Genomic DNA, 13,273 nt, shown 5'->3' on the forward strand with positions numbered 1-13,273 from the left:
ACTTTTAAAATAAAAGTTACAATGGACTTTATTACTCATAATTAATATATAACTCATCACCATAAATTTTAGACATCTATTTTGACTACATAAAATGTTAATGGTAGATGTATTGGAAGAGTAGAGGAAAGTGGCAAACCTGTTGGCATCTTCAGATTGAAATATGAGCACATTGTCTTACTATATCTGGCATGAGTTGGGTTTGAGACATCAATATCAACAGTTTGGCAACCTGTTTGAAATTTGCTCTTGCTGGGATCTATGCTCATTTCTCTTTCTTTCTTTCTTTTTTTAATTAAAGCTTTTTATTTTTCAAATCATATGCATGGACAATTCTTTAACATTAGCTCTTGCAAAACCCTTTGTTCCAATCCCGACCCCCCTTTCCTCATGCACGCTTCTAGATGGCAAGTAGAACAGTATATATTAAATATGGTAGAAATATGCTAAATCCAATATATGCATACATATTTATACAATTATTGTTATGCTCATTTCTCTTATGAGTTCAAGGGACCTTTCATTTAATTTGACTGAAGCACAACTTAGCCCTCCCAGGTGACCAGCCAATATATGTCATCTCCATGACCTTCCCTATCTATGACTCTTAACATAAAAGCCTACAAAAAAAGAACCACAAAACCTGATCCTGTCAGTATTCTTTCTTGCAATCCTTATGCCTGCAGGGACACAAACCTGATGGTAATCTTCATTTTTCCTCCATCTTTCTAGAATTATTCACTCCCCAATCAGTAGCTGTACTTTGGACATACAACTTTATGGAAATGGATTCCTTCTTCTCTTCCAAAGAACATTCATGCTCTGGGCCCAAACATCCTGGGAAACATAATCTTTTCCCAATCCAGCCTTGACTCTAACAATAATTTTATAGGGAAGGAAATTAAATTAATGAATAAAAAAAATTAATCTATCTCCCTTCACAGAGGGACAGATTCTTACACTTTCCAAAAGTCCTACTTCATCAGAAGGTATAAATAAATTTAATTTCTAATTAATTTCAGTTACCTGAATTTTTGTTATTTGTATCTCCAGTGAATAGCCAGTCAACAAATCAAATGAAATCAACAAGCATTTATTAAGCATTCACCATGTGCCAAATCAGGAATACAAAGAAAGGCAAAAACAATTCCTGCATTCAGGGGGCTTACAATCCACTAAGGGAGACAACATGCAAACAATTATTTATGAACAAGATAAGTAGAGATAAATGATGAACTAAAGGTACTCTCAGAGGGAAGTTTCTTAATGTGATTGGATAAGTGAATATGTGTTAGTGAATATTATCAAGTTAAAAGTTCCACAAAATGTTAGCTATGGGAAAGAACAACTTTAGTAACCAGACAAGATCCATTTGAAAAATGTGTTCAAGGTTCAATAACTGGATCATTTTATAGAATAGGTGCAGTTTCACTTTTTCTTGCAGCAAAAGCTATTTCTCAGTATTATTTGGAAGAATGTTTTCCTCATGTTAATTAGTTGTTTTTATTGTAAATCATATTAGTTGTTATTCCGTCATTTTCAGTTATGTATGCCTCTTTGTGACCCCATTTGGGATTCTCTTGGCAAAGATACTGTAAAAGTTTGCTATTTTCCTTTCTGGCTTATTTTATACATGAAGAAACCAAGGCAAACAGAATTAAATAACTAGGACAAAGTCACATAGCTAATAAGTGTCTTAGGTCATATTTGAACTTGTCTTCCTGACTTCCAGAATTAGAACTATATCCACTGTGCCACCAAGCTACCTAGAACATGTAAGTACATTTATGCAAATATTAAGGCAGAGACAGTATTTTCCATATTTTTCAAGTAAATGAAACACCGAGAGACTTTTTTTTTGCTTTGTCTTTTGGTAATCCTACTAAAAGTCAGTACAAATTATATAATCTAGTAGAGTAAAAGTGAATAAGTAAAGAAGATCTAGAAATTCAATTTCTGATTTGTCATTCAGCTCTACACTGGTGTCATTGTGTCCTGATTCTCTTGATACTGAAAAGTAAGGGGTGAAATGGTATTTTGAGATCTTTGAAGAAAGGCACTTTGGCTACAGAACCAGAAAAATTTGAATGTTCTTAGAGAACTACTAATGGTTATGTCCCTGATAAGGAAAATCTTGTCTCACTCAGGATCTTCTTCCCCTGGACAAAATAATAATAATAACAATATCTCCTATAATAATGTTCTGTTAACTTCCTTCATATCTAATTATTTTAGCCTCTTTCATTTCAAAGAGAAAAAATATAATGTTTCCAATTGCACGATGTCACTATGACAAGCAGTATGCTATTATGTCTGGAGTCAGAGGATAGATTTGAATCTCAACTCTGTTAGTTATTATCAATGTGCCACTGGACAAAGTTATTTAACATTTGTAGCTTTGCTAAATATAAGGATTCATCATCAAATCTGAGGGTTGAAAGAAATGGCTTCTAAGATTCTACATAGTTCAAAATTATTGAAAAATAAAACTAAATCAGCCTCAGTTGATCCTGGGTCATTTAGCCTTTCTGTTTTGATCTGAACTAAAAAGGTCATATATATTCTGGTCCATGATACATCTATCTATCTATCTATCTATCTATCTATCTATACTTTAGTATATGACAAAGATCTTCAGTAAATGAATGCAGCACATTGGAGACATATTGCACACCTTAGAACACTTTTTAACCATACATTGGTCTAATTGTATTTTATGTTTTTTTGCTCAGAGTCTCAATGGAAACTTTATCTCATTCATCTCAAGTAACAGGATTTTAAATTATTTAAACCTCACATTGGTTTTATAGGATCCCCTGAGACTCTTTTTGAAGAACTAGCAACTTTTTTTTTCACATTATAGACCTAAATTTTATTTGTAACCAAAACAAATCATTTCGTTTCAGAAAAAAAAAAGCATACTCTTGTATTGTGAATTATCATTTTATAGATTTACAGATTATTTCCACATTTCTCTAAACAAGCACATTTAGAAATTGTGATTGCCCAAGATGTAATGACTTATGTTTTTTTAAAATTTTATGGATAAGTTCTTAATCTATCCAACCATATATTTTAAATGCCTGAATGTAATTTCCTGATATATTTCATAACACTGAACTGAGAATAAAATTATATTTTTCTTTATTGCACTTCAAAATTTTAACTACTTCTCTGCTTATTTTAGTCAACAATTGCACTTTATTTTTCTCCAGGGCAACTGAATATTTCACTGCTCAGTAATATTTCTGATGCAGAAATTTGGTTTATACTGGCAACAAAGGAGCAATTTTGTTATGTTGGGACTCACCAAAAAAAAAAGCATTTCACAAAGAAGGGAGGGAAAAAAAAGTCTAATGTGAAATAAGACACAGCAAAGATTTTTAAAACATGAATTCCAAGAAAACTGATTGTTTACTTAGTTTTATTTGGCTTTGAAAAAGTTAACAGAAATTGATGAGTACATGAAATAGACATAATATATGTTTCTTGCAGGTGAAATGTGACCAGTATTGGCCTAGCAGAGGCACAGAAACATATGGGCTGATTCAGGTGACACTGTTAGACACTGTGGAATTGGCAACATACTGTGTTCGAACATTTGCACTTTACAAGGTATGTTTTTCCCTCTTTTCTTCCGTTTTCTGTTATTTAAAGAAAGCTTCTTTTGAGAAATCAGATCTCTTAAGGCTTTACTTAAATCTTGATCCTACTAGCAACAATGAAGAATGAAATAATTCTTCCATTATCACTGTGCAATTTTTCTCCTTGTCTGGAGGTTTATCACAGTAAATACGGAACTCTTGCTCTGAACAAAAGTTTAGTTGAATGAAGAATTAGCCAAAGAACTCAGATTCTTTGCCAGCTCCTTTTTAGAGATGTAATAGGAGCTCTCTTGATATTTGAACCAGAAAATGCAATTTCTGTCTCTTAAGAAATATTTTTCCTAGAAAATATTTGCCATTTTTTGTTGTTTACTTGAACCTCTAAAAGGATACCTGTTAATAATGGAGATATAACTATTACGAACATTGACTCTCAGGTTTTTTCAGATGTTTTGGAGACCCAGGTTTTGGAAATGGTCATTTTACCCAATGTTCTCATTTAACAGAATGGTTCAAGTGAGAAGAGAGAAGTGAGACAGTTCCAGTTCACAGCATGGCCAGATCATGGGGTACCAGAGCATCCAACACCTTTTCTAGCTTTCTTGCGACGAGTCAAAACCTGTAATCCTCCTGATGCTGGTCCTATGGTTGTTCACTGCAGGTAAGCTCCATGTGATATGACACAGAAACCCAAGAGAAGGCCTCAAAAAGAGAGATGTATAATCTTGATTTTAATTTTACCCTAATTAATATCAGAAGTTAACAAGAAGTTAAATGGGCACGTTTTGTTGTTGTTGTTGTTGTTGTTGTTGTTGTTGTTGTTGTTTAAAAACTCTTGGTACATCAGATCTGATAAAGATTTTTAAATTTATAATATGAATGTCTTGTGTAATCAAATCGACTATTTCAGGAATCCAAGAAGATAATATAAAACAAAGTAGAGTTAAGAGAAATGGAGAGTATTCAATTTTAGCTCAGTAATAACAAAGATGGCTTTATGGAGATTTTAATATCTAAGTTGGGTATTAAATGAAAAGAAAACAACTCAGTAGACATGTAGGGGATGCCCTGGACAAATTCATGAAGGCAGGAGATAGTAGAACAGAATTGAAGAATTGTGTAGAATGGTTAGACTGTATATTTTTTAGGAAGAGGAATTGAATCAATTTGGAGAGATAGATTGGCTCCAGACTGTGGAAAGTGTGGATTGTCAGGAGGAGATGACATTTTATTCTTTGGGCTAGGGATTCCTAACCTTTTTCTTGTGTCAAGGACACCTTTGGCAGTCTGTTGAAATTTATAAATCCTTTCTAAGAATAAGTGCAGGTATATAATAAAATTACAAATGAGAAAAAATTATATTGAAAAAATTAGCAAACAAAATGGTACAAAAAATTCATGACCTCCTGAAACCTATAAATAGATATCTTGGGTATCCATGGACCTTAGGTTAAGAATACTTGCTACATATGATGGGAGTGAAACATGTAAACAAGGAAGCTTGCTTTAGTATGAAGCATGGAGCAGAATGAAAGATCCATTAGAAGGAGGAGAAATTGGAAACAGCAAAATTCATTAGTAGGCTATTAATAATATAAGAGATGAGGATCTGAACTAAGATGTCTTGAAGGAGGGCAGAAAGAATGATATGAATACAAAAGCTGTTTCTGAAGTCAATTCATAACTTTTGTTGAATGATTTAATTTGGAGGAGGAAGAATGAAATGTGAAGAATGATTCTCAAGAACATACCTGCCTTCTCAGGGAAAAGATGGGAGATTAAAGATTTTTTTTTTGGTGAAATTATAGGGTTTTGAAGAAATGTCTGGGTTTTTTTTTTTTTTTTAAGTCATCATTAACTTAAAGAAAAAAAAAACTTTGAGGTTTCTAGGCTGAAAGACCAAGAAGCTAGTAATGCCATCATCACAAATAGAAAAGTTAGGACAGCCAAGTTGAATCCAAATGGAATTGCCAAGCGAGAAAGTGTAGATGGAGTAGAAAGAGAGGCCCAAATCAAAACTCAATATCATATATAGGAGACAGGAGGAATAAAAGAAACTATCAAAGGATACTAAATGTTGCAGTTAGAGAAAATGGAACTGGACCCGAAAAGAGAACTATGTGTAAATGACAAATTTTTAATTTTTGCCTTAGCTATAAAGGAATCAAATTGGAATAAGGAATGGAAGGAAGGAAAGGGCAGAAAGGGGAAGTGAAAGTGCTCAGGGAAAATTAATGCATATCTAAGAATTAAAAGAAGAATTTTGAAAAGAAGTTAAAGGCAAGAAAGAGTCATGAGGAAAGTATAAAACATGAAGAAGGTATAAAAAGCACTGAGAGACTGGGAAGATTGAAATTTAGAATGAGACTAATTGACTTTTTTAATCAAAAATGAAAATAATTTTTATATATGAAAGGTAAGCCAAACATGAAGGCTCCAACTTACTAATGAATTATGATTCTAAAGTTCATTTCTAAATTGATTGTTTGGAACCTGCAGCATATTTTTATATAAAAGCACTATTCTAAATGGTTAGATTCTGAGAACGCAAGGCCAATTTAATCCATTATTCAGTTCAGTTCAGTAAACATCTACTTAAGTGTACATACCCTGTGCATTTTACTAAGTGCTGGGAAAGATAGAAACACAAAGAAGATATCTTTCTTCTCTTTAAGAAGTTTACCATGAAGCATGAAAATAAAGTCTCTTACAAATATTTGTACAAAATAGAAGATTATAATAGCATAAAAGGGAGGAATATTTTGAGTGTTTTTAGAAAGAAGTTTTTCTAAGAGATTTACCAAAATCTTAGTTTTTTAAAAAAAAATTATTTGAGATGGGTACTATTTAAATGGGTAGAGATAGTCTGTATTAATAATATGATATTGTTGCTATAGGAAGAACTTCTTTCTACTCTACTTGTTGAGAATAAGGAACCTTCTCTCTTCCAACTGGAAAAGAGATCTTAAGCAATGGGGAAGGCTTGAACATGAAGCTTTGGTGGTAGAATCCAGATCTCTAGAAAGAAGTGACAGTTTGAGTCTGGAGAACAGTTGAATATTTCAATTTGAAAGTAATGGTTGCCTTTGGAGAAAAGTAGAGAAAATAAGAGTAAAGAGTTGAAGTATATAAAACATGAACAAAATCCCAGAAAAGATATTTTTGAAGGTACTGATAATTAGAGGGAAAGAAGGGTCCTTTCCTTTCATGTAAGAGGCATTTAATTCTTGCTCTTGATATTTATATACAAAGGATATGCATAAAGTGTGGCTTTCTGTTACCAAAAACTTGGGAATAAGATGCTAGAGATTGTTAAAAGTACCAGAAAATAAGTTTTATGAATGGAATATTTTTCTTCTTTGTATAGTACCAGAACCTAATGTCTTATGACAATGGACATTCAAATGAAAGAGAAAAGTTCAATCAAATATATTTTGTTTTCATCATGACAATACACATCCCCAAATATTTTTAAATATTCAAATGTCCAAATTATTGCAGTTAGTTGATATCACATGGAATCCAATGAACTTCTTAGTGAAAAGCTTGATAAAAACCATAGCATCTTATATCAATCAATCAAAAAATATTTATTAAGCATCTATTATGTTTCAGACACGGTGTTAGTATCTGGAAGACACCATTGTGGGTTGTGTTATAGCAATTGATAGGCATCTGATCCTATTGCCATTATTTGTAAAATTTTAAACACTTCTAATTTTGGAAACTACTTGATACCTTTATGTGTGGTAGTCTATAAAATCAGTCCCCTTACTTTTGAGATACTTTAGTATTCTGGCCCAAAAAATCATTACTCTCCTTAGTCAACAAATTTGAAACTGTCATTTTTAAATGCTTCAAGAAAACAATTCTACTTTAAAAGATTAAATTTGATCACTTACTTAGAATGTTCAAAAGAGTTAACACAGTTGTTAAAGGCAGTTCCAAATAAGAGGAATCAAAAAAGTTAGAATAAATCATCCCTATATGGAAAGGATAGATAATTATATATGCTCTTAAGTTATAATCTTAAAGGTTGCAATGTTTTTTTGTATGTTAGAATTTTTCTAACAAAATGAACTACATAAATTTATCACACTTCGCATGATTTCATAAATTTTTATTATTGTTCAAAATATCAAACCTACCAAAATGATCTCAGGATCATGGCTTAGTGAAAGTCCCATTATTTAATTTCAATGAAAAGCCAAAAAACTTTTTAATAGTTTGCCTTCTTCTGGGAAGATATAACATGTACAGAGATAAATAAATATAATATAATAAAAAGAGAGAGGAAATTGCTAATTAGAGAAAATAGGAAAGACTTGCTATAAGATGTTACAATTAGGTTGAGCTTTGAAGAATTTTAAGAAGAGAAAATGAAGAGGAATTTCATTTTTGTGCTTGTATCTCTGTTGCTTAGCAAAATACATTTAGTGAATTAAATTCAACAAACATGTAAAAGCACCTACTATGTGCAAGGAATTGTATTATAGATGTTACAAATACAAAAAAAAAAAAAAAAAAAAAAAAAACAGACAAACCCTATCATTGTCCTCACTGAGCTTATTTTTTATAAGGAAAAGGGGCATTCCAGGCAGAAGAGTACTGAGTTTGTATAGAGAAATTAAGTTGCCTGACTGACATAGAATATAAAGGTTAAATGTGACTGGAAAGATAGCCTGAAACCACTTGTGAAAGGACTTGCCAAATATTGCATTTGGCATGGGAGTTACATGGATAGAACTTAACTGCTTAATTAATGAAGTAATGATAAATAAATGTGTTGATGTGAAGTGAATTGAATTTCATGTAATTAGTCAAGGACTTATAAAATCCTCGGCACTTCTGTAGTGTGTCTGCCATTATCACTAACACTTCTTGTTGTATATTTGCAGTACAGAGTTTACTATAAATAGAAGAGGTTTTTCTCATTGACTTTGCCCTCTCTTTGATGAATTTAGCATTTTACATATAAAATGTCTTTTCTTTCCCATATCTGCAAAATCACCTAAAATGTTTTAGCCTGCCTATGAATATATACCTAATAAAACCTTTTGATATTCCACTGTGGAAAACACCCATACTATATGACATAAAATACATCTAAATAAATAAAAACTATGTAATAGAATTAGTTTCCCTTTCCATTCAGACTTTCAAGATTCCCAAATTTCTCAGTTGAGTTTATTTAGCAACAAAAAAATTTTTAAAAGATGGATTAAGAGTTCTGCTAATTTTCATGAAAAACTGTTTTTTAACTGCTCTTCTCCATAACCATTTTAGTACTATATCGTTGATGGGTGCATTTTCCTATTTTGGTCTATTTGAGGTGTTCCCAGTATAGTTCACACTCAAAAACCTTTTTAAAGTTGAATTCAAAGAAATAGACCATTGTATTTAGAACATGAAAAATGAAGAGACTGACTAGATAAGGAACAACTAGGAAGGGTCCTTTAAAAATGCACATAACACTTGTGCTGTCATTCACAAAGAAACAGCTGTAAATGACCTTATAGATGAGTTAACCTAAAGGTCACAAAATTAATTTAAGGGAAGAGCTGAAACCTGACTTTTGACAATTAGTTCATTTCTTTTATACTATAATTCTGAAGTTAATTGTGAATTACCTTTATCAGATAACCTTTTTCATTTAATTCAACATTTTGAAGTGTCTTTAAGCATGTCACATATTAAATATACCTGGTGCTTGTTGAGAGAATGGGAAGTTTGGGGCATTAAAGAGAGGTGAAATTGAGCTAATTTAGCAATTTGAGCTTCTTTAAGAGAGAATATGTCTCAGTAGGAATGTCCCGGTGAAAGGGGAACTGGGAATGGGGATGGGAAAAAGCTTAAAGATGCTGAACTCTTGTAGGAACTTGGGGAAAAGGTTAGAAACTCAAATAAAAAGAGAGATGGAAAGATGTTAGGGAAAAAATGTGATCATCTTTGCTTAGAGTCATGTTGGTGACAACCATTCCATGCCACTGAAAATTATCTCCCATGGCAATTGGCATCTCCTAATAAGCTGTATACACCTCATTTATATTGGTACATCACCTTCAATTGGTATCTCTCTAATTCCAAGGCTATACCTTTTTCTGTAAGAGACCTTATATGCCTGTCATTCACAAGCAATTTCCTCATCTCAGATGCTAGCCAAGTGTAGCAGATGCTATTGTTGTCCCTTCTTTTGAATGAAGTGGGAAGTAGAAAGAGAAAGAAATTTGTTGTTATTGTTTTTTCTGCTGGAATAGAATTAAAAACCGCTTGTGGTATATTGTCCTCTGGTAACTATTCATTGAATTCTCTCTCTCTTTCTTTTTTTTTCCCCATGTAATGCTTTTTCATAGGATAAGAATCTGCCCCTATATTTGTCAACATAATGTAAATGACCTTCTCCATTCTACTGTAGCTATATTACAATTATAGTAATTCAGACTTCTCGTTTGAGATCTGAGCTATTTCTTGTGCACACAATTCTATTGACTCTGACCGTGCCATCTGCTGTAATCATTTATATTTCACACACACGATGTTTGTTATATGGCTAAATCCAACAAAGCAAAACTCTAAAATTTTCCACATAAATAAACAATTTTAGAGTATTTTCAAAACTCCTCTCAGTAGCAAGTAGAATTGAGAAGGTATGTTGAAGATTGTAAGAAACAGCTGCTGAAACTAGCTCTTCCAATTCAGAATTATAGGTGACCCAGCCCCCATTAGAATACTAGAGAAAACTCAAAAGACAGTCCCACCCAAAGATATTTGAATTTTTTTCCTACTTAGTTTTTAATTTATAGTAGCTGAAGTTCAGTTCTTAGAGAAGAAATTAATTCCGGTTTTATAATATATACCAGGAGAAAATAGTGATAAATTAAGCAGCACCACAACTAGAATCAACCAGTTCTATCTTCTGGCTCAGCTATCTTGTCTCTAAAATGAAGAGTTTGGAAAAGATGAGCTTGAAAAATTCTATGATTCTATAAACATATTGTTTTCCAATTAACCAGATTGAATCCCTAATCCCATCAGCTTTCAAATGCATTTCAAAAATCCTCTTGGTAAAAAAGTAATTTCCCAGGTTAGAAAATATTAGTCTTTTATTTTTTTTGCTTAATAATTGACATTGACATTCTTTCATCATTTTACTCAAGTATATGAAAACCTTTTCCAAATTTTAGAATGAAGAGTTAAAGTCACCGCAGTTTCTTTTTAATCTCAGTATCTACTATCCTTTCAAATCTGCCAGGTTTCTCTAAGATCCTCAAAAATAAGCATAAATTATGGATGTTTTAAGAATTCTCCTGTTTGTATCACTATTCAAATTTCTGTGTAATAGATGAGACTATGAGTGCCTTGTTTCACCTATATTCTTGTAGCGTAGGGGAAATATATGTCTGAAGAGAATGATGAGTGGACACATTGGCCTATTGCCTCGAAAGTAGGTCTTTTCTAAGCAGTTATTACCTTGATTAGCTATAGATATAGGCTACTGTAGTATTTTGCTCTTGGATAAATTATTGCAGAGTTCTAACTCTATTTATTTTGTTCTTAACCTTTTTCTGTGTCATAGATCTCTTTTCCAATCTAGTAGATCCTTCTCAAAATGGTATTTTAAAATCAAAGAAATGCTAGATTTAAAGACTGGTGGGGGGCAAAAATATTTTTTTATTTCTTATACAAGTTCATGGACACTCTGAAATCTATCCACAAACCTCAGCTTAATAACTTCTCTGGAGCAACCGAAGGTTCTAATATTTAGATCTACAAAAATCAGAGATCAGGTACATCAACCTCCTCTTTCATATTGTAGACAAAGAAACCAAAGTATAGAGAGTAGTCATTTGTCCTAGGTCACAGACATAATAAATGGCAGAATTAGAATTTGAATTTAGCTCTTTGGGATTTTTAATGCTACACTGCCTCCAGGTTTTAGCTTATATTAAATGCTTGGTGACCGAGTAATTTGTGATTCCCATTTTGGATAAAGTCTCTAAATTTACTTAAATTATTCTCAAATTACCTGAGCAGGAATTTCTCATTAGAATTTTACCTTAGAGTAATTATATACATAATATGGAATTGACAAATTTTCCCCAAATGGTTTTTTTTCCTTAAATGATGAATTAAAGTCTAAAACTCCTAATAGGATGGTCTTTATGCTTAAAACAGGGAATTTGAAAACACTCAGCAATTCAGACGCATCTCCAATCCTTTGAAGATGAAATACTAATCTGCTCTCAAACCTCTCTTGTAATATTCTGTATGAAATAGGCATTCATTAAACATTGTTGGTTGATTGAATAGAATAGGCAATACTCCTAGAATAAATATAGGTACCATCATGCCCCTCAAAAAAATCTCATCATAAAAAAAAGAGAAAATGGTTTGTATCCATACTGGAAATATCACTGAACTCTGAGGTTCATTCCATTCATTCCAACACTGACTAGCTTTGTGACTTTGCAGAAACTATCTTCTCTGGACCTTGGTTTTCTCATCTATAATACTGGGATGTTGCCTGCCCAGGCTTAAGGCAGGGAGTTAAGACAGATGGTGAGAGTGATAGATGATAACAGTTTGTCTAGGGATATAAGGTTTAACTGCTGCACAACTGCCCTGTAAGGAAGAATACGAGTATACTAAATTCTATACTCTTATGATATTCTGAAAATGAGGAATTTTTAGCAGAGGGAGGTCAAGTGGTTTCCACACTCACTATACAATGTCTTATGGTACCTTCAAGCCCTAATTTCTGTTATTCTCTAAAATGCATATATATGACTAATAGATTTTTCATCAGGTTCTTTTTTTTTTTTTTAAAGTTTTACAGTTGTACTTCTTAAAAAAAAAAAAAACTTATAAACTATTTAATGACACCTCTTTTAACATTTCCTTTAGATGCCTAGAAATAGAGGCCTCAGCAGTAAAATGATGATGATGAAGAGCTGATATTTACATAACACTTTAAGGTTTACAAAGTACTTTCAATTTATTGCCTTAGTCCGGAGTAACTTTATGAAAGATGGGGAATGCAGCAGCTACTGTTGTTTCTGCTGGACTTTTCTGTCTGACCAAATAGGAAATAGTAAACTAGTTTTGATTATTTTGGTCATTTTGTGTTTGACAATTATACTAATTTGGAGCCTGGTCATTTTCTGTAGGACTCTAGATCTGACTGTTATTGGTGAGACATGGGGGAAATGATTGAATAAAGCAAAGTAGTGTTTTTAGATGTGTGAAGAAAAAAGCTGATGAATTTTATTTTGGTTTCTGGTAATGTCAACTTGATTAAAAAAAAAATCTGAGGGAGAAATTTACTCTGCTTTCCTGGAAATTCAGTCCAAATATTCATAATATTCAGAATACACTCAATGCTTTCCATTAGAAAAGCAATGTGCTAGGAAGGCACAAAGCCATAAGATCTGTTTTTTAGTCAGATCTTGGTCATAGAGTTTTACTCTCGGGCATCTGTAGTGTTGGGCCTCACTTGGATAAGCCCACTTTGGGGACCTCTTCTATTGCCTTCTCTTTTAAGGGCCAAATGCAGGATAGACAAAGTATCCTTTCTTCTGACCAGGCTCCAGTTATCTAGTCTTGCCTATAGAGATCCAGGCCTGTCACGGATTCCCAGGATCCAACATCATCACCTGCCATAAGATTGA

General features: G+C 32.6%; 1 protein-coding gene across 18 annotated transcripts in view; it reads left to right on the top strand.

Moving 5' to 3' along the window:
* The window catches only part of PTPRD (protein tyrosine phosphatase receptor type D), a 2,844,105-nt gene that overhangs the window by 2,792,080 nt on the left and 38,752 nt on the right, over nucleotides 1-13,273 (top strand). For all 18 annotated transcript variants that reach the window (XM_051987498.1, XM_051987402.1, XM_051987374.1 and 15 more), the window contains 2 exons: nucleotides 3,496-3,615; nucleotides 4,112-4,266. In XM_051987498.1, coding sequence (XP_051843458.1) covers nucleotides 3,496-3,615; nucleotides 4,112-4,266 — 275 coding nt within the window. The remainder of the gene's footprint in view (nucleotides 1-3,495; nucleotides 3,616-4,111; nucleotides 4,267-13,273) is intronic.

This window comes from Antechinus flavipes, chromosome 1 (genome assembly GCF_016432865.1).
Source record: "Antechinus flavipes isolate AdamAnt ecotype Samford, QLD, Australia chromosome 1, AdamAnt_v2, whole genome shotgun sequence".
Taxonomy (NCBI): Eukaryota; Metazoa; Chordata; class Mammalia; order Dasyuromorphia; family Dasyuridae; genus Antechinus; species Antechinus flavipes.